Genomic DNA, 20,718 nt, shown 5'->3' on the forward strand with positions numbered 1-20,718 from the left:
ATGTCCATATGTCACAATTCTTTAGATTCTATATTTCCCATACTATTCTTGCCCTCCCCCCTGTCTATTTTCTACCTACCATCTGTGTTACTTATTCTCTGTACCTTCTCCCCCCTTCTCCTCTTCCCACTCCCCTGTTGCTAACCCTCCATGTGATCTCCATTTCTGTGGTTCCACTCCTGATCTAGCTGTCCTCTTAGATTGCTTTTGTTTTAGGTGTGGTTGTTAATAACTGTGAGTTTGCTGTCCTTTCACTGTTCATATTTTTTATCTTCTTTTTCTTAAGATAAGTCTGTTTAACATTTCATATAATAAGGGCTTGGTGATGATGAACTTGAATTTGATCTTATCTGAGAAGCACTTGATCTGCCCTTCCATTCTAAATGAAAGCTTTGCTGGATAGAGCAATCTTGGATGTAGGTCCTTGCATTTCATGACTTGGAATACTTATTTCCAGCCCCTTCTTGCCTGAAAGGTCTGTTTTGAGAAATCAGCTGACAGTCTGATGGGGACTCCTTCATAGGTGACTGTCCCCTTATCTCTTGCTGCTTCTAGGATTCTCTCCTTCATTTTAATCTTGGCTAATGTGATTATGATGTGCCTTGGTGTGTTCCTCCTTGGGTCCAACTTCTTTGGGACTCTCTGAGCTTCGTGAACTTCCTGGAAGTCTATTTCCTTTGCCAGAACGGGGAAGTTCTCCTTTATTATTTGTTCAAATAAGTTTTCCATTTGTTGCTCTTCCTCTTCCCCTTCTGGTACCCCTATAATTCGGATGTTGGGACGTTTAAAGATGTCCTGGAGGTTTCTAAGCCTCTCTTCATTTTTTTGAATTCTTGTTTCTTCATTCTTTTCTGTTTGTTCATTTTTTTTTCCTCCTCTGGTCCACTCCTTTGATTTGAGTCCTAGTTTCCTTTCCATCACTATTGGTTTCCTGTGCATTTCCCTTCATTTCAATTAGTTTAGCCTTCATTTGTTCCTCGAATTTGTGGCTGAAATCCACCAGTTCTGTGAGCATCCTGATCACCAGTGTTTTGAACTGTGCATTTGATAGGTTGGCTATCTCTTGGTCACTTAGAATTATTGGCTCTGGGGCTTTGAGCTCTTCTTGAGCCATAATGTTTTGGTCTGTTAGTGCCTGTTACGTAGTGAGGGATGGAGCCTTAGGTGTTCAGGAGGGTGGGACGACCCAGTTGCTGGGTTGTGATGCTGTATGTGGGGGTGGGGTCAGAGAAGAGCAATGGTGTTTGTTCTGCTCTCGGATTTCAGTCCCCTTTGCTGCTTCCCGAAAGAAAACCTGGCCCCCCTGGTGCCGGCTCCCAGGTGTGTGGGCCTGTGCATTCTCCAGGACCTTGTGAGTCTCTCTAAACAAACTCTGTGAGTCTGGGAGCTTCTCCCAGCACCTCGACCCCAAAAGTTTCTCCAATTGGTGCTTTTAGGCTTTAATTCCCGTCACTGGGGCCCTAGCCTGAGTAGCCTGTCTCACTGCTTTCTCCTTTGCCTGGTTTATCTGTGTGCGAATGTGTGACCGTGGTCAGCCAGCCGCCTTGCACCCCCACTGGATCCACCCATTGCCACCCCACACCTGGAATCTGCCGACTGCTGCCTGCACTCTTGGGTTGGTCCAGCGGATTTTTCCTGCGTGACCCTGCTCCCCCAGCCGCTGACTCCGCCCCTCTTACCAGTCTGGCTGAATGGTTCATTGTTGTTGGACTTCTGTACAGTTCAATTTTCTGTGTTTTGGTTGTGTTTTTGTTACTGAAACTTTGTTCTCTTTAAACTTGGTCGTGCGAGGAGGTGTCACAGTATTTTCACCTATGCCTCCATCTTGGCTGGAAGTCCCTGATGTTTTTTAAATGCATGCTGATATGACAGAACACAGTCTAACAAAATTGTTTTGAATGAAGGTAAAAGCAACTAAATGTTACTAGAGCCATCTTAGGGAAAAAATCAAATGAACTTTTTGGCTAACACAGTAATGGTTTCTAACTGCAAACTGAATAACACTCTGCTTGCCCCAACCTCATATCATTTAAATGCTCACCTTTGCCTATAGGATGAAGCCTAAAGCACCTTAACATCAATATCAAAAGCCTTTAATGAGCTGGCCCTTACCTAACTGCATCTTTATTCCTCCACCCTCCTGGTTTTTTCCCCCTAAACATTGGCATAAACAAAAATGCCCAGGTCTTAAACATGTAGCAAAATGACATTGACTATCAAAAAATCAAGTTTCAGATTATTTCCATCACTTCAGAAACTTCTGTCACCCCCTTTTTGAGCCCATAACCTCTGTCCATTCCAACCCCCATTCTCAGAGGTTTACCACTGTTCTGACTTCTACCAGTATGGATTTGTTTTGCTTGTTGGTTAATGTAGAATGGGGTCATACAATATAAACTCTTAATGATTGTTTTATTTTCATGTGACATGTTTTCCCTACTTACCCATATTGTTTGTATGTCAGTAGTTTAAAAAAATTATAGAGTAGTATTTTATTATATAAACATCATACTTGTTTATTTTCTTATTGATGGACAATTGGGTTATTTTTGGTTTTGACTATTACAGATAATGCTGCTATGGATCTCTTTACCTTTTTTGAATTATTTTCTTATAGTAAAATATATAACAAAATTTGCCATTCTGATTCTTTTTAAGTGTACAGTTCTGTGGCACTAATTACATTCACAATGTTGTGCAACCTTTACCGCTGTTTCCAAGAACTTTCATCACCCAGACAGAAACACTCCCCCTATTTCAAACAGTATTTGGGTCCCTGGCTGGTGTTTGACTCAGACTGTCTATACTACATTTTGAATGTACTTCTGGTTTCTTTCAACAAACATTTATTAGCACTGCTGAAAACACAAAGCTGGTTTTATTTTTTTTTCCGCTTTTTTTGTTACTGTTTTTTCCAATAGCAATGTCATTGTTCTTATTCCTCCCTGTGATTAGGAAGTTGAACCATTCATTTCTTTTTCCTATAGACTTGTGTAGTGGTGAGTGCCTGCTGAGTGAGGCGCCCTATCATTTTTCTTTATCTAAGTCTGTAATTTAAAATTAAGTTTGTGAAATGCCCTTTCTGTTGCTAGTGAAGCTGGCTTACCTTTTCTTGTCAATAGCTCTCTGTGGACCCAAAGGCATTTAGCCTGGTATTCAGAATTAACTGATTGTAAATAATCCTATTGATATTTCAAACTATGTGCAACTTAGCCAGGTGTTACTTATGATAGTACAGGAAACATTTAATTGTGGTTTTGTTTTGTGTGCTTATTTGTAGTTCTGTGGAAAAACGCCGACATAATTTATTTGCTTGAGAATCAAGATTTTTTGTTTGTTTGTGAAGAATCAAGTACAGGCTGAACTTGAACTATTTTGTGTTTTACATGTAAATTTATATTTTATATTGTAAAATCAGTCTGCTAATCATTTCAAGCTGTTCTCTATTTTTCAGTTTCATATAATTGCTATTTTAATGAGATTTTATTGTTTGATTGGGCAATGTTCTTTTTAATATTTTGTTTAAAATCTTTTAAATCATTAATGAATTTAGCCACTGTGTAACTATATAAAATATTGCTATTCTGAGTGCCATGGGGAAGAAGACAGATACTTAAATTTTAGTTTAAGAAATGATACACTGCCCTAGCTGGTGTAGTTCAGTGGATTGAGCATGAGCCTGTGAAGCAAGGGGTCACCGGTTTGATTCCCAGTCAGGGCACATGCCTGGGTTGCAGTCCGGGTCCCCAGTGGGGGACACATGAGAGGTAACCACACATTGATGTTTCTCTTTCACTATTTCTCCTTCCCGTCCCTCTCTCTAAAAACAAATAAAATATTTTAAAAAATGATATACTAATAATGTAAAATTCTGTTAAACACTAAATAAAGCAATATATGTCAATAAAATAAGCTGTAATTAGAGATTATATTAGGTATCCAGTGAGAGGTACAGATTTTAAGTGCCAAAAAAGTTCAAAAGAGGAGGCAGTTGCTATGGATTAGGTAGGGCATACATTCTGTGATGAAAATTGCTTCTTCTTTGCTGGGAATGAAGAACTGTAAATAATACAATGCTTTGTAGCCCTCCAAAGGGCCACAGCACATAAACAGGTACACAGTATACTTGTGTTGTTAAAATTTCATGGGGAAGCACCGGCCTGCAAACCAGGGGGTCACTGGTTGGATTCCCAGTCAGGGCACATGCCTGGGTTACATGACAGATCCCCAGTAGGGGGCACGCAAGAGGCAACCACACATTGATGTTTCTCTCCCTCTCTTTCTCCCTCCCTTTCCTTCTCTAAAAATAAATAAATAAAATCTTTTAAAAATTCATGGGGAAGCAATCTAAAAATGCTGGGGGGAGCTGGGAGAGGGAGTTAGCAACCATGAAAGAAAGGCTGGGAACAGCTAGGCTAGATAGTTAAGAAAGAGTTTCAAATAAGAAATATGATGGGATCGGGCATTGAAAGACAGGTGAGTTTTAGGTAAGTAAAGAAGGGGGGCATTTTATTGGTAAGAATGTGGGGAAGTAAGTTCAAGATAGTTTTCTTGGAGAACATAATTTTTTAAAAATTGAGATTGGATGTGTAACATGTCTCACATGTAACTTGTTAGCCTCTTACTATCTTGAAAAATGAAGAGTAGAAAAATAAAAGCATAGAATTTCTTTTCATATATGTGCAAATTTGGGTGTTATAGTATGTTACTATTACCTCTGCATGTTTATCCTTACCAGTTTCTTATTGGAGGCGGGGGGGTCAGTCCACTTCTTCCTGCAGTCCGGTTAGTACTGTTTATCTAGCTGCTCTTAGATAGGAAATTACAGTTCCCTCATGCTGTCATTAGTCATTGAGTTACAGAATCACAGAATTTTAGAGACTGGAGAAGACTATAGAGATTATTTAGTTTAAACTCCTCCTTTTAGATAGAATAAGAAAATTGAGCAGAGAATAAAAAATGTTGAGAGACTTATGGAAAGATTGATATTAATGGTAGAACCAGGCTTACTGTTTGGGTCTCCTGCCTTCTATTGAGTCCATTGCCCTCATCACAAGTATCATTCTGTCTAAACTAGTTTGAAGCTTGATCTGGAAACAGAAATCTTCATTGTATCCTTTAAGGTCTAACCAGATTGGCATTTCTTCCTTCATTTTCTTAGACGAATTGATCACTTCCTCAAGAATGCGGGAAGACTTTTATTTTTTTACATTACCAGTTTTACCCTTGGACAATTTATTTAACCTCTTTGCCTAATGAATTTTAATATGTTAATTAGATAAGAATACTTACCTAGTAAGGTAGGTGGTTGTCAGGATTAAGGTAGATGGCCTGTATAAAGCCCTTTCTTTTGTGCTTGGCATATTTTTTATTTTTTATTTTTAGAGAGGGGAAGGAAGGGAGAAAGAGAGGGAGAGAAACATCGTTGTGAAGTTGCTTCTTGTGCGTCCGCTACTGGGGACCTGGCCCACAACCCAGGCATGTGCCCTAGACTGGGAATTGAACCAGTGACCCTTTGGTTTGCAGGTTGGCACTCAGATCCACTGAGCCATACCAGCCAGGGTTGTGCTTGTCATATTGTAAGAATTTAATAAATGTTCTTTTCTCTTTTTCCCCTAGAGCATGTACTACATTGTACCTCAATTATTTATATTATATGTACCAGGTGGGGTACTTGGAAATTTTCAACTCAGTATTTCCTTAACTTCATCTACTTAATAATACGTGGTTTATGAATATAATTCTTAAAACAAAAAATCATTTAAGCTACTCCAGAACTTTGCTACTGAACCAAACATAGGAATGCTGTTGTTATAGTTCATTTGTCTGTCAGAAGAAACTTGAGTAACTATTCTTCATTTTTAATACTCATGATTCTATAATGAACAGACTTTATTTACTTCCTGTGTTTTTACTTGTCTTAGGCCTTGCTTTGACGTTAAGAAAATTTCATTATAATTCTTCAAGGACAGTGTATTGTGTTTCTTTGGCTCCTGGTCTCTGCTGCTGACTGTTTCTGTGATTACCTTGCAGAGCTCTGAGGAACATGAATGTAATGATGAATCTTCTCAGGAAGAGGAGGGGTTTATGGGAATGTCCCCTCTCTTACAAGCCCATCATGCAATGGAAAGAATGGAGGAGTTTGTTTGTAAGGTAAGGTGGCAGTTTCATGTCTTTTTCACGCTATGTGATCAGCTCTTCCCAGACAGAAACTTTTAAAGGAGAGTGACAGTCCCTTACCCTTAGGTTTGCTTTGGGAATAATCTGTGGGAAAAGGGAGACAAAAACAATCTCATGACTCTAACCCTGTTCAAGACATAATAACACTTGCCTGTGTAGCAGCCATGATCATGTTTTGGGAAAACTAGAACATCCAACTGGGAAACAAGTCTTTCCTAATAATAGGTTATAGATAGTTTATACAAGACAGGATGAAACAACATTGCGGGGGAATGGATGGCTGGAGATATTAAAATGCCACCTCTAGTCCCTTGAAGTGATTCTGCTGTTGACTGTGATGACAAATTTGCTACTCTCTCTAGTGATTGTATGGGTCTTCACCCTACTCTTTGGATAGGAATTGCCTGATTTTCATACATGTCTAATGTTTTCAATTTAGCTGATATATTATTTTCTGTCTCTAAGGTTTTTCTTCCTATTCATTTTCTGATCCATTAGGACCTATTGTGCAGATATTTTTCCCCCTAAAATGGTAACTGGAATTGGGGTTGCTTGCTTAGAGAAAATATGGAAGGACATTTGTAAATTTATAACCACTTGATTAATCCGATCGATTAGGTCCCTGGCAGGTACGATTTAAAGTCAGCATAACTCTGTCCATGTGTATATGTGTATGTAAATTCCTTTATTAAAGATTTCTGGAAAAAACTTTTTTTTCATGTAGAGAGAAATTTTTGTGCTCAGCTTTTTCATGGGTTTTATAAAACCAAGACTTTTCATGCATGTTGTCATAGATCCTGAAAACTAAACTTAGGTTTTTACACATTCACAATGACTAGAAATAATTGGGGCCAGTTGACTTATATTACTGTACTTTGGACCAGAGGATAAGAAGAAAACATTATGACCTGAATATAGAAATCCCTTCCAAGATGAAGGGATTGATGGAAAGTGGTGGGGGAGGGGTATAAACATTTTTGGGTCTACTTAAAATCCAGGGCATTTTAATCAGTGTTTGAAAATTGGTGAAGAAAAAGTCAAGCAAAATAAGAGATCCATTCTGGTGATTGCTGACTCTGGAGAATTAACACAGAAGGATAAAAAAGATATATTTTGTTTTTCAAAAAGCAAGTTGGGGATTTAGTCCTCAAAGTTGAGTATTTAGCTCTGACCTGTGTGCCTCAGTTTGTTGGGCATTGTCCTGCAGTACAAAAGGTTTACTGGTTTGATTCCTGATTAGGGCACATACCTGGGTTGTGGGTTCAGTCCTGGGTCAGGGCATATACAAGAGGCAACCAACTGATGTTTCTCCCTCACATAGATGTTTCTCTCCCTGTCTTTCCCCCTCCTTTCCCCTCTCTCTGAAAATAAATAAATAAAATCCTTTTTAAAAAAAAAGTTGAGAATTTATTTTCTGGGCCATTAAGGATTTTCAACATCTATCTACATATCAGCGGGGTACTATAGTTAACTTCGCTGATTTTTTTGCTATCTTTCTGAACTAAGAACAAAGAATAAAGCAGATATTTAATAAAACTTTTAATAGCAAAATGGAGAATAAATAAAGCATTTTTGCTACAAACCAATTACTGAAGAAAAATGAGTGGAGCACAGAAATAGATAAACCATTTGGTTGTCATCCCTTTGCATTTGTGTATGAGAGCAACAAGAAGAGGCTTCCTCTTACGTGGTGTTCTCCAGAGCTGCTCCACCCTTCTGCGGTGGTACAGCTGGCTGTTGTTGAAAACTAGCCAAGTCCCAGGGACACAGTGATTCTGCTTTTTGGATTGGAAGCAAGTAAATGGAGACAGTTTAAAATGAAATGTCCTGTGGCCTTGCTGGTTGTACTTTCCCTTTAGGAAAAGCTTTTCTTATAGGAATAGGGGAGATAAAATAATTTTAGTCTTTATAGAGTTTCCAAGTTTGATCTTGATCTCTTCTTTCTCTTGTCAGCCTTCAGTTGCTGCAATTTTACCAGCATAGCGTGGCTCATGTGGTGGGAATGTTACAGAACATGCACGCACGCACTCTCAGGGCCAAGGGGGTATGATACACGATTACTTAAAGGACTGCCCACCAGGTTCAGTTGCCCTTCACCATAGGAAAGACGTCTCTCAATGCCAGAGATTTGTGAAAAGGAAAGGAAATGTTTGTTTAACGCTATACAGACTTAAAGTAGTGACCTAATGTCTTCATTAAAATATCAAAGTCCTTTTGGATACCCACAGATGCCCATAGTGCTTCCTTCTCCCCCTGCCCTAATTTGAGGAACTGTAACTCAGGAAAAGAAGTAAACGTCTGATTTAGGCTGCCAGCACCATCAGCTGTGTTGCCGTCCAGACAGGATCTGTAATTAATCCAAAGCCATGTGGCACCTTCTCATGGCTTACTGATAAGAGTTCTTTGTACCCATTTTCTTTCAGGCAAAGTCCTTCCTGCTTCCTAAGCCATGTAGCCAAGGAGTGCACCCCAAAGCCATGGGAGTCCTCACTCTTGCCAAAGCCACGTGGTTCTCTTTTCACCAAAGCTGCGGGGGCCTGCGCTGTGGCAAAATCACGTGGTTCTTCTCCCATGGCTGCCATGTCTAGGTTTAAATCCTGCACCAATCTTCCTCTATGCCCCCATTTCTGACTCCTCCTACAATCAGTGACAGCTGCCAGCATTCCTGTATTATTCCAAGTTTACTGGGCTGCCATCGTGAGTCTGGGCAGGTGTGGCCCCATGTCATGGAACCAATCTTGTCCAAGCTCTCATGGAGGCCCTGTAACCTGGGGGACCTGACCCTCAGTTACATCTTGGGGGGAAGTCCCTTCCATCCCCCTATCTCAGAGCATGGCCACAACTATTCAGCGTATCTATGCAACCAGTTAAAGGTTATAGATATGTTAAATGACCATGCCATGGATTAGCTGCAAAGCTGTTGCTGTACAAAACAGCCCTGCATGTTCCTGCTCCATATGTCCCTTCCCCCAATTCACACCTGTTGGAGGAGAAGAGGTGAGGACATCTTATATTTCTTTCTAATAATTCCTAGACACCTTGAGTTCTGGACCCCATTCCAAATCCCTAGTTGGGGCCCTCCTCTTGGCTGCAGCCTGTTTCAGGAATAAGTATATTGTGGGTAATTTTTTATTTTCTTAAAAAATTATCTTTTGTGTACTATATGGCGTAATACAAACCCAGTGGGCCATTGCTAAATTTGATTTAGGTGGTGTCTTGGTGAAGCTTATAAATAAACATGTCTTCATCTAAGCTGTGATCCTATTCTTTTTTCCCTCAGGTAGTAAAAGAGGTTACTGTTTGGGTTGGCATTTGGCTTGACTCCAAGTTGAGAGAGAGGGTGCAGGGTCTGTTGAATATAACACTAATTGCAGTATAATTAGAAAATATAGCTCCCTGGCTCAGTTTTTAGAGCACTAGAATGTTCGTATAGATGCGATGGGGGGAAATCACTCTGTCATTATGTGCACATAGAAGTAGTAAGAAACTCAGCATACTCCTTCTAACTATAAAAAGGGAGTGTTTGACCATTTTGTCTCTGTGTGGCAACACAAAAGCGCTTTTCATATGGTCATGGTAGAGCTGTTTGCCTTGAGATGTAAGGATTGATGTCTGTCTTCCTCTTCATCTTAGGAAATAAAATTCTCCCAAAGTAAAACTGAGTAGCAGCATCTTGTAAGGTTAATCCCAACAATAATAGTATTTCTCAAGTTCAAATTAGATAAAAGAAATTTGTCATCTTGGGGTGTCTCTCTCACTTTTTATAAAGTTCTGTGATAACTACAGCTACTTTTATAAGTGGTGGTAATATAAACAGTACACAAAAAAGTTGGTTGGGTGTTGGATCCTGTAAAGTGAAAGGTCGCCAGTTTGATTCCCAGTCAGGGCACATGCCTGGGTTGCGGGTTTGGTTCCCAGTTGGGATGCACATGAGAGGCAAGTGATCAGTGTCTCACATTGATGTTTCTCTCTCCTTGTCTCCCTCCCTTTCTCTCTCTAAAAATAAATAAATTAAAAATTAAAAACACCTCTAGATTAGTCTTTTGGTATTTTATTTCTTATTGTATATTAGGAACAAGCATTGAATGTCAAATTAGCACCAGTAACCACAGGGCCATTTCTATTCTTAAATTTAGTCCTCACGGTTTTTGGAGTTACACAGAGGATCAGTTCTTCAATGTGTCAGCCAGGAAGGAAGGATTAAGGAGAACAGAAACAGGACAGTGTTGTGGAGTGGAAGGAATGGGAATAGTAGCTGGCAACTAAGTGTTAATCTTTCTGTGTAGTAGGAAGAGACTCAAGTTTGCATGTCCCAGCCATATTGTTTGTCACAAGAACCCTGAGGAGAACAGGTGGAATCATTGCCTGAAGCTAAAGCCTAAAAGTAGTCCATGTGCCTGACATTTTTTTCTTATATCTTTCTGGCTAGCCGAAGCAAGTTATTTTAGGAATACGTGATCCTTGTGGTGTGAGCTCTCTGGGCTGAGAGACATTAAAACAAGCAGAGCAGAGGTTGACAGACTTTTTAAGGAGGAGATATCAAAACTTCGGATCCCTTTTCCTTTAGAGTTTGATGGGGAGGGACAGTAAGGAAAAGGGAGAAAGGGGTAGGGGGCAAAGGGACTTAAAAGACAGTTAAGGCTCAACTTCTTTGCCATCTCTCCAGCATGAGGAGGCTGGATTAGTTACTGATTCTTAGACAGGTAGTAGCCTAGTAGCCATTGGGGAAGGTTAGGATTAATACTACCTTTGGGGTGGATGTTGGTGTTTGCTAACTCGGTTATGAAGGGCTCTGGGCCATTTCATCTGATCCTTGTAATTTCTTTATAAAGTAATCATAACACTATTATCTTCATTTTATAAATGAGAAAACTGAAGCTTGGCAGTTTTGTGAGTAAAGTTTGTTTAATTAATTAATGGCAGACATCTGAGCTTTTCTGACTCCTATGTTCTTTCTTTTCCACTTCATTATATTTGCTGCGATAGGAAGAGAAGAGAGAGTAAAAAGAGGAAGACAGATTTAAGCAAAAGACACAAAAGTATGATTCTTTATAGTTCTTTTTTTTTTACCAACAGGACTCCTAAGTATAAAAATGGTCATATTTAATGTCGAATTATTCAGAGGTAGAGTTTGTTGTGGAGCATGGAGGGAGTCTATAGAGTAGGACTTTAGATCCCTCAACGTACTTTAGCCAGATGGAAACAGAGTTTGAAGCAACTCTTTAGGGCATGTTCTGTCAGTGCATTTACCTCTTCCCTTTTTTAAGAAAAGCCCCTCCCCCCATTTAAAGATATATTTTTGATCAAACTATTTTTAAAAACTCAGAATATAGGACATTATGCATTTGTAATGTGTTTGTCTTTCTGAAAAATAAGGTTTTTTCTCCTAAGAAAATACAAGAGATTATTTAGGACCAGTGTTGCTAAAGTGACAGAACTCCAAAGGTAGTTGATGATATTTTTCTTCTAGGTATGGGAAGGTCGATGGCGAGTAATTCCCCATGATGTGCTGCCAGACTGGCTCAAGGACAATGACTTCCTTTTACATGGACACCGGCCTCCTATGCCTTCTTTCCGGGCCTGTTTCAAGAGCATTTTCAGAATACACACAGAGACAGGCAACATCTGGACACATCTCTTAGGTATGAAATATCAGTGGTGTAATGAATGGCTGATTCTTTCTTTATTTTTTAAATGTTTTATTTATTTGATGGTAAGGACAGAACTTAAAAAATGTATTTGGGATTTGCTGTTTTGTTTTCTGGATTTGTAATGATGCAGTTTCTTACTGATTTGCTCTGTGGTTTGTCCTGTGAATTTCTTATAGCTGTCATATTTTTCTCTACTGATTTTTTAATTGTATTTTTTTCATCATCATTTACCTACACCGCTGCCCCCAGTCACTACATTATTGTCCATGTCCATGAGTCCTTTTTCTTTGTAGCTTGATCTGTCTACCACTACTGGATTTCTAGACAGTATTTGAACCAGGCCAAGAGAAAGGTTCTACACAAAATGTGAAAAATATTTTATTGAACACTAAGAGAAAGGTAGTTATTTACTAGAAATAAGCTGGTTTTTCAAAGTATGTACTTATAATATTCACAATTAAATTTTAGTTTGGCTTGAAGTAGAATACAAAGTAGAATATTTGGCTTGAAGTAGCTATGTGTAGTATTTTTCTCATAATGATTGTATACTAAAGAAAGAATACAGTGGGGGAAAGAGTATCTTTTTAATAAATGGTATTAGGAATAACTGAGTGGCTACATGTAAAAGAATAAAGTTGGAACCCTACCTTACACCATATGCAAAAATTAACTCAAAATGGATGAAAGACCTAATCATATAAACTAAAACTATTAAAATCATCAGGAGAAAACATAGATGTAACTGTTTGTGACCTTGGATTAGGTGACAGTCTCTTAGAATTGACAACAAAAGCCTATGCAACCAAAGAAAAAAATGGATGAATTGGACTTAATCAAAATTAAAAGCTTGTATGTCAAAAGAAATTACCCAGAAAGGAAAAGGTAACACACAGAATAGAAAATATTTGCAAAGTGTATATCTGATAAAGGTCTAGTAAAGCAGGGGCCCCTGGCCCCGTGCTGTAGACATGTATTCATCAGTGGCCTGTTAGGAACCGGGCTGCACACCAGGAGGTGAGCAGCAGGTGAGCAGAGCTTTGCTCATACTACCACCTGAGCCCTGCCTCCTGTCTCTGCAATACCCTCCCACACCCCACTCTGCCATCTGTGGAAAAATTGTCTCACAAAACTGGTCCCTGGTGCCAGAAAGATTGGGGACTGTTGTACTAGTAAAGAACTCTTACAACTAAACAATAAAAAGACTGCCCAGTTTGAAAAATGAATAAAGCACCTGAATAGTCTTTTCTTCAAAGATCTACAAATAGTCGATAGACATATGAAAAGACGTTCAACACCATTAGTCATTTTGGGAAATGCAAATCAAATACTTTGTGAAATGCAATGAAATACCATGCCAAACTCACTAGAATGGCTATAAACAAGAAAATGGAAAATAACAAGCCTTGGCAAGGGTGTGGAAAATTAGAACTCTCATGCATTGCTTGTGGGAATATAAAATGGTGCAGCTCTATGGGAAATAGTCTGGCAGTTCTTCAGATACTTAAACAGGGTTACCAACAGTTCTACTCCTCAGGCTTATACTTAAGGCAATGGAAAACATGTTCATACAAAATGAGTACACAGATGTTCTTAGCACCATTATTTATAATAGATAAAGAGTGGAAACAACTCAAAATCTTTCAGGTGGTGAATTGAAAAGTAAAATGTCCATACAGTGAATTATTACTTGGTATCGATACATGCTACAATATGAGTGAGGCTTGAAAACATGCTAAGTGGAAGAAGCCACGTGTTACATGATCCATGTACATCAAATGCCTAGAATGGGAGGTCTGGAGACAGAAATTAGGTTAGTGGTTGACTGGGGTGGGGATTGGGGAATGGGACATCACTGTAACAGGTATAGGACTTCTTTTGGGGGTGATGGAAATGTTCTGGAATATAATAACAGTGATGATTTCACAACCTTGTGAAGTCCAAGGGGGATACATTCCAAGGCCCTCACTGGATGCCTGAAACCGCAGATAGAGGTTAACCCCATATATTTTTCTATACATACACACTTATGAGAAATTTGATTTATAAATTAGGCACATTAGGAGACTAACAACAATAACAATAAAATAGAACCCTTATAACAATATACTGTAATAAAAGTTATGTGAATGTGGTGTCTGTGTGAATATGGTATCAGACCCATGAACAGATCTGATAACCAAGATGGCTCCAAGGGGACTAACAGGTAGGAAAGTGGAAGCATGTGTACGCTGGGCAAAGGGATGATTCATGACCAGGGCGGGATGACAGGAGATTTCATCATGCTACTCAGAATGATGTGCAATTCAAAGCTTACAGATTGTTTATTTCTGGAATTTTTTATTTACTATTTTCAGACAACTATTGACTGTGGGTAATTGAACCACAGAAAGCTAAACTGGATAAGGGGGAAAACTATTGTATACTAAATAATTTGTGGCCTTTACCTCATTTGACTTGCATTTCTTAACACATTTGATTTCCACTGTGTCCCCATGTTCCTACCTTGCTAGTGTAGTGAGAACACAACAGAGTATAAAATCAAGTTTGTTGCTGATGTCTAACACCAGGGTAAATAAACGTTTTATTAAATGGATCAGATAGAACCACTAGCAGATGTTTAAATTCTTAATATCTGTGCCTGTCTTTTGTTAAGTGGCCCTTTCCCTAAGCAGTAAGAACATGATATCTTACTGTGAAGAACGGTTTAAAAATTGGTTATGAAATAGCCTGAATAGGCATTTTATGGTTCTTAATTCTTTTTTTTGTAAATTTAAAAAAATTTTTATTTATTGATGTTTAGAGAGAGAAGAAGGGAGGGAAAAACGAACATCAATTTGTAATTTGACTTTGCGACAAATTCATTGGTGGCTGCTTATATGTGCCCTGACTGGGGATTGAATCTGCAACCTTGGTGTATTGGGATAATACTCTAACGAGCTGAGCTACCCGGCCAGGGCCACTGTCCTTACTTCTTGAATCTGGTGAGCCAATTGGCGAGGAACAGAGGAGCATAGTGTTCCTTGGAGAAAAGCTGTATTTCTTGGCAGGGTTTAGGGGTATTGAGATTTATTGCAAAAACAAATGCAAAGTAGACCTTTGTAAGCTGGACTACAGCATAATGTGCTGAAAACGTTATAAATGAAATTTTATAGTAGATCTAGAGGTAGAAGTGGGCTAATGTAGACTTATGACTAGCATCACTTTTTAAATTAAGTACTTAGATAAATAAGTAAGTGATTGTATTTTGTATACTGTTTATGATGCTGAAAGGTATATGATACCAACAGTGCTTGAATTAGCCAAAATTTTGGATAGGTTTTGGTTATTTAGATTTTTCTTATGGAACTCTTGATCCAGATTGTCATTGTAATTGTGAAGGATTGAAAATGTAATCAACAAAAAAATACTGTTTCTTCAAAAGGATAATCTTTTTTCCCCCTCGCCTGTACTTTTCTCCTAGGTTGTGTATTCTTCCTGTGCCTGGGGATCTTTTATATGTTTCGTCCAAACATCTCCTTTGTGGCCCCTCTGCAAGAGAAGGTGGTCTTTGGGTTGTTCTTCTTGGGGGCCATTCTCTGCCTTTCTTTTTCGTGGCTCTTCCACACGGTCTACTGCCATTCAGAAGGGGTCTCCCGACTCTTCTCTAAGTAAGTATCTGTAAAGTCCACATTTTGATCAATGATAGAGTGAGTTAGTGAAAAACATCTAGCGGAGCTGACAGAATTCTTAGTGCCATCTGATAGGAACATTTAAAAAAATTAAAACAAGCATCCCACTTTGCTTCTTAGCTGTCATTGCTGGCTTTTGTCATGGGGGATTAATTTGAATGTGTAATGCACAGTGATTTTTAACAAATGGATTTTTCCCTCCCATCCTAGACTAGATTACTCCGGCATTGCTCTTCTGATTATGGGAAGTTTTGTTCCTTGGCTTTATTATTCTTTCTACTGTAATCCACAACCTTGCTTCATCTACCTGATTGTCATCTGTGTGCTGGGCATCGCAGCCATTATAGTCTCCCAGTGGGACATGTTTGCCACCCCTCAGTATCGGGGAGTCAGAGCAGGTAAGAGCATGTGGAGGTTTTACATTGAACATTTGTTTGCCAGTCATTTACTAAAGGTCTTCCATTTATTTTCTAAGCATTATGCTATATACTTGTGATGCAAAGATGAATAAATTATAGTTTCTGTTCTTGGGGGCTTTTAAAGCAGTGTTCATCAGCTGTGTTAAAGCAGTAGAGTTGAGGAACAGTGGTAAGCTGTATGAGCCCTGTGTTCTGGGCAGTGTGTAATTTCCTTTAGTTTATGGTCATGCACTGTTGATGAGACCAGGGGGCTCTGTAACCTTTGTAAAATAATCACTGATTCCTCCTACTGTCAGCATGAAGCATAATTTTTGCAGTGATTTGTTTTTTTGTTGTGTTGTTATTTTTGTTTTGTATTTTTATTTTAAATTGTTCGATCTGCTTAGGTAAATAAGAATTCACTCCATATGGGGGAGGGGAGGGGACGCGTGGAGGTGGAAGATGGTGTGGGGGGATAAGAGGTGATGGAAAGAAATAAAGTTAAAAAAAAAACTTCATACTGATTGTGTTCCACTCATGTAGGCACCATATATCTCTTCTGATGTAGGGATAAAGAGGCTTTTTATAGATTGTATGGAAAGCCCACAAGCCTTTGAGTGACTTGCTTGAGCTTTCCTGTAAGAGTATAGGGTTAACAGAGACATGTTTCTGTCTTCTACAGGACTGGAGAGTCCTTATAGCCAAGGCTGTGTCTTGAATTTTCTTTTTTTTTTTTTAATATTTTATTTATTTATTTTTAGAGAGAGGGGAAGGGAAGGAGAAAGAGTGGGAGAGAAACATCAATGTGTGGTTGCCTTTCATGTGTCCCCTACTGGGGACCTGGCCTGCAACCCAGGCATGTGCCCTGACTGGGAATCGAACCAGCGACCCTTTGCTTCACAGGCCCGTGCTCAATCCACTGAGCTACACCAGCCAGGGCTTGAATTTTCTATTCCTAGCATCAAACCCAGTGCCTGGTGAGAATGAAGAAGTATTAAAAGGAGAAGTTTTCCTTTCAATCTTTAAAACAAAAAACAAAAAAGTCTATTTAGTATTAAAATCTAAGCCATGGTTCCACCTGCAGTTACCTAGAAGGTTAGGAGTTAGAGTTAACTCTATGCTCTAACACTACTCTCTTCCCTCCTTAAATGTTTATGTGAGCAAATGAGCAGTGGTCCGGGCTGGCTTACAGTAGTACTTAACCTTTAGTGTTAAGCTTGCTTAAGTACATGAGTTTAAGAACCTCTTTGCTGAGTAGAGCTGAGCATCCTGCGGTTCACACACATCAGAAGAACCAAGTTCCTGAGCTTTGACTTAGCATGTAGAGCAAGACCATTGTCAGCCTTTGCTTAGCATGTAGAGGAACAGAACAAGCAAGGAACAGGGTCATATTGACTTCTTTAGTGAGCAATAGAGGTAGGGAGTAGTTTTTATTTAGGCCTGCTTGGCTTATTTCTTTTGTGAGATGAGCGTTGCCATTTTCCTTTTCTCTGTCAATGTCCATTTTATTTATGAATATACATATGTGCATACATTGTTGCATACCAGCAACTTGTGGAGTAATGTCTAAAGCAAGCAATAGTCCCCTTTCTTTTGAAAAAGCTTACCATTGTTTTGCAAGGGCCATTCTTAAGTCTTTGTGTCAAAAATGTGGCAGCAGTTTCGGCTCTTGCAGGGAGTTATGTGGTGTGTGGGTTGACACACATCTCAGAGTGGTTTTAGGTCAGTTGCCTTCAAACTTTTTTGATTGTGACATTTTGCTTTAACACACACACAAATGGACAGAAATGTCAATTATAAAACTTTTACAAACTAGTACTCTCCACTTGCGACACAGTGTGATATTTATTATATTACTCTAGTTCATTTTAAAAAAATTCTGATCCAGACTCAGTTGATCTTGTAACCTAGGTCATATCTAGAAGTTTGAAAAACACTGCTATCAATTTTGAAGGCATGTAGGGCTTGGTGGAGTGATTCTGGTAGACTTCTGTAACTGAAGCATCTCTCTCTATATATATCTCTATCTATCTCTATCTCTATCTCATCTCTCTCTCTCTCTCTCTCTCTCTCTCTCTCTGTCTCTGTCTCTGTCTTGGAAATGAAGACACAGCCTAGGCTTGGAAGGACGAACCTCTAGCTGAGTGTAGTTCCAGCTGTGGTTCCCAGAAATGCTTTGGGGAGTCAGCAGAACCAATAACTGCCTCATGTTTCCTCACCTCCACCTCTCACTCTCTCATCCCTCCTGCTACCCCAGGAATATCTCTTGTTTTGTGTATTTAAAAAAAAAAATTGCATCTTTTCCATTACCATTAATATCTGTTGTTTTAAAGGGAAGATAAAAATACGTAAAATATCTGTGTCTGTGCTTTGTTTTGCAGTCCATGTCTATGGAGAGGCAGCATCTAGGGAGGTTTGAACCAACTCCTAGAGCTGTCTCGTTCCTAAAACACTGCAACATCCTCTGAGGACTGCTCGCTTGTTAAGCTAAGCTTCTCTTAGCAGGGGGCTCCTTGAATTTGTAACTAGATCCATCTTTTAGAATGTACCTTTGCTGTCTTGTGTGGCAGTATGGTAGAGTTTGAAGAACCTTCTTTTTCCATTCATACAAGAGGCTAATGTTGCATTATACTTGGAAGTATTCATTTTACAGAATTGCTGGTTCTGTGTTGTAATATTTATTTCTTGTTCCTTATTTCTATCTGCATTTTTGCTTTATTTATTTCTCATGATTCTCAGGAGTGTTTCTGGGACTAGGCCTGAGTGGAATCATCCCTGCCTTGCACTATGTCATCTCTGAAGGCTTCCTGAAAGCTGCCACCATAGGACAGATCGGCTGGTTGATGCTCATGGCCAGCCTCTATATCACAGGGGCTGCCCTGTATGCTGCCCGCATCCCTGAACGCTTCTTTCCTGGCAAGTGTGACATCTGGGTAAGTATGATCAGAGGTGGCTATTGTGCATATGTGCATACCTATTAGTGGGTTATTGGCAGACTGGGAAGTAAAATAACCGAAAAAATTGTAGACTCAAAGTCAACAGATCTGTATTCTAGTCCTAACTCTCTCATTACTTGTGTTTCTCTGGATGATAAGTACAAAAACTGCTCTATTTTGCCATGTATAATGCATTCCCATGTATAATGCATACCCACATTTTTAGCTCACACTTTCAGGGGAAAAAATTTTTTTAAAAGATTTTATTTGTTTATTTTTAGACAGAGGGGGAGAGAGAGAGAAAGGGAGAGAAACAACAATGTGTGGTTGCGTCTTGTGTGACCGACCCCAACTGGGGACCTGGCCTGCAGCCCAGTATGTGCCCTGACTGGGAATCAAACCAGTGACCCTTTAGTTCACAGGCCCATGCTCAATCCACTGAGCCGCTCCAGCCAGGGCTCATTTTAGTTTTTTAATTCAATTATTATTTATATTTAGATACTTGTTTTTTGTATTATATAGGAATTTGAGCATTTGGGGGGACATAATATGGTAGAAGAAATTTTATGTAATAATTACAGGACACAAGAACAAATACTAGGTATTTCAGGTACTACCCATGTATAATGCACATCCTTAATTTTCCCTCAAAAATTTGGGCAAAAAAGTGTGCATTATACATGGCAAAATATGAATATGTATTGAGCACTTAGTTGGTACCTAGCACAGTACTGAGTGAGCACTTCTCACGGATTACCTCATTGAACACATTAGCCCTATAAGGTATAATAATTGTTACTAATGTTGTCATTTTGCGGATTAGGACATGAGGTTTAGGGAGGTTAAGTGGCTCTCATGATAGGAGTAGACGCTGAATGAGACTCCAGTGTCAGAGGGTATACTACACTATACTGGCAAGTCACTTAGTCATTCTTTGTCTCAGCTTCCTCATTTATGAAATGAGAGCGATGGACCAGATTTTTACTGAAATCCTTTTTGGGGGCCAGATTTTTACCTAGATCCTTTTTGATCACCTAGTTTAATATTTGTTTTGAGAGAGAGAATGTGTGGATGTGTGTGTTTGGAGTGGGAGGTAGAGATAACTAGATTGTGCTTGATGGTAAGAAAGGAGGAAAGAGAGAGAAGGAAGATACAGGGGACTGATAGATGGAATGTTCTATAACAGAAAATGGCTTGAAACATTTTCAATGGTACAGAATTGGAATGTTGTTTGACATGAAGTCAAACCTTTGAAATTGTGTTTGGAATCGTGTTTTTTAACCTCTTGTCGATTGTTACAGACTAAGGTGATCAGGCAGTCTCTTTGAAGTTTAGTTTAGCTGTCTGTAAAATGAAAATAATGCTAATTTAGGCAGTCTTTTGAGCTGGAAATTAGCTAATTTATCACTCTGAGATTGTCTGTTCATAATTTTGACATTGATATGGGAAGATATTTTTACCTTTTCTCCTTTCGGGGGAGAGTTAAGTCCCTTTGGTGTCCTTGAAAGCATCTCTCTGGCTGTGGCTAATAGATTTTTCTAGTTTACACTTCTAAAATCAATGTCTTTCCATTGCTAAATACTGTTTTGCTGCTGTATTTTTCTTTATTTGCTGCTGTACTTTTTCATTTTGAGACTATAATGAGAGAATAGTGTGATTTTGAAGTAATGTTCGGTGCACTGAACATTTGATAACCCCCTTTGAGCATTCAGCAGCACAGGTTGAGTCAGAAATACTATCACATGGTTGTAGGTCAGCTTCTGACTTCAGAAGGAAGTGGAAGACCCTGCTTTCCTAGTCTTTTGATACATTTAGTATCTTGTCCCTGTAATTCCAGAGTCTTAAAGCTAGAGAAAACTCTAGCCACCATGTGTTTTTGACCTTT

General features: G+C 39.0%; 1 protein-coding gene across 3 annotated transcripts in view; it reads left to right on the forward strand.

Moving 5' to 3' along the window:
• Positions 1–20,718, forward strand: part of ADIPOR2 (adiponectin receptor 2) — a 97,988-nt gene that overhangs the window by 74,027 nt on the left and 3,243 nt on the right. For all 3 annotated transcript variants that reach the window (XM_053662712.1, XM_053662704.1, XM_053662713.1), the window contains 5 exons: positions 6,034–6,153; positions 11,651–11,822; positions 15,292–15,478; positions 15,710–15,897; positions 18,637–18,830. In XM_053662712.1, the coding sequence (XP_053518687.1) occupies positions 6,034–6,153; positions 11,651–11,822; positions 15,292–15,478; positions 15,710–15,897; positions 18,637–18,830 (861 nt within the window). The remainder of the gene's footprint in view (positions 1–6,033; positions 6,154–11,650; positions 11,823–15,291; positions 15,479–15,709; positions 15,898–18,636; positions 18,831–20,718) is intronic.

This window comes from Artibeus jamaicensis, unplaced genomic scaffold, assembly GCF_021234435.1.
Source record: "Artibeus jamaicensis isolate MK-2021 breed Jamaican fruit bat unplaced genomic scaffold, CSHL_Jam_final contig_1028, whole genome shotgun sequence".
NCBI lineage: Eukaryota > Metazoa > Chordata > Mammalia > Chiroptera > Phyllostomidae > Artibeus > Artibeus jamaicensis.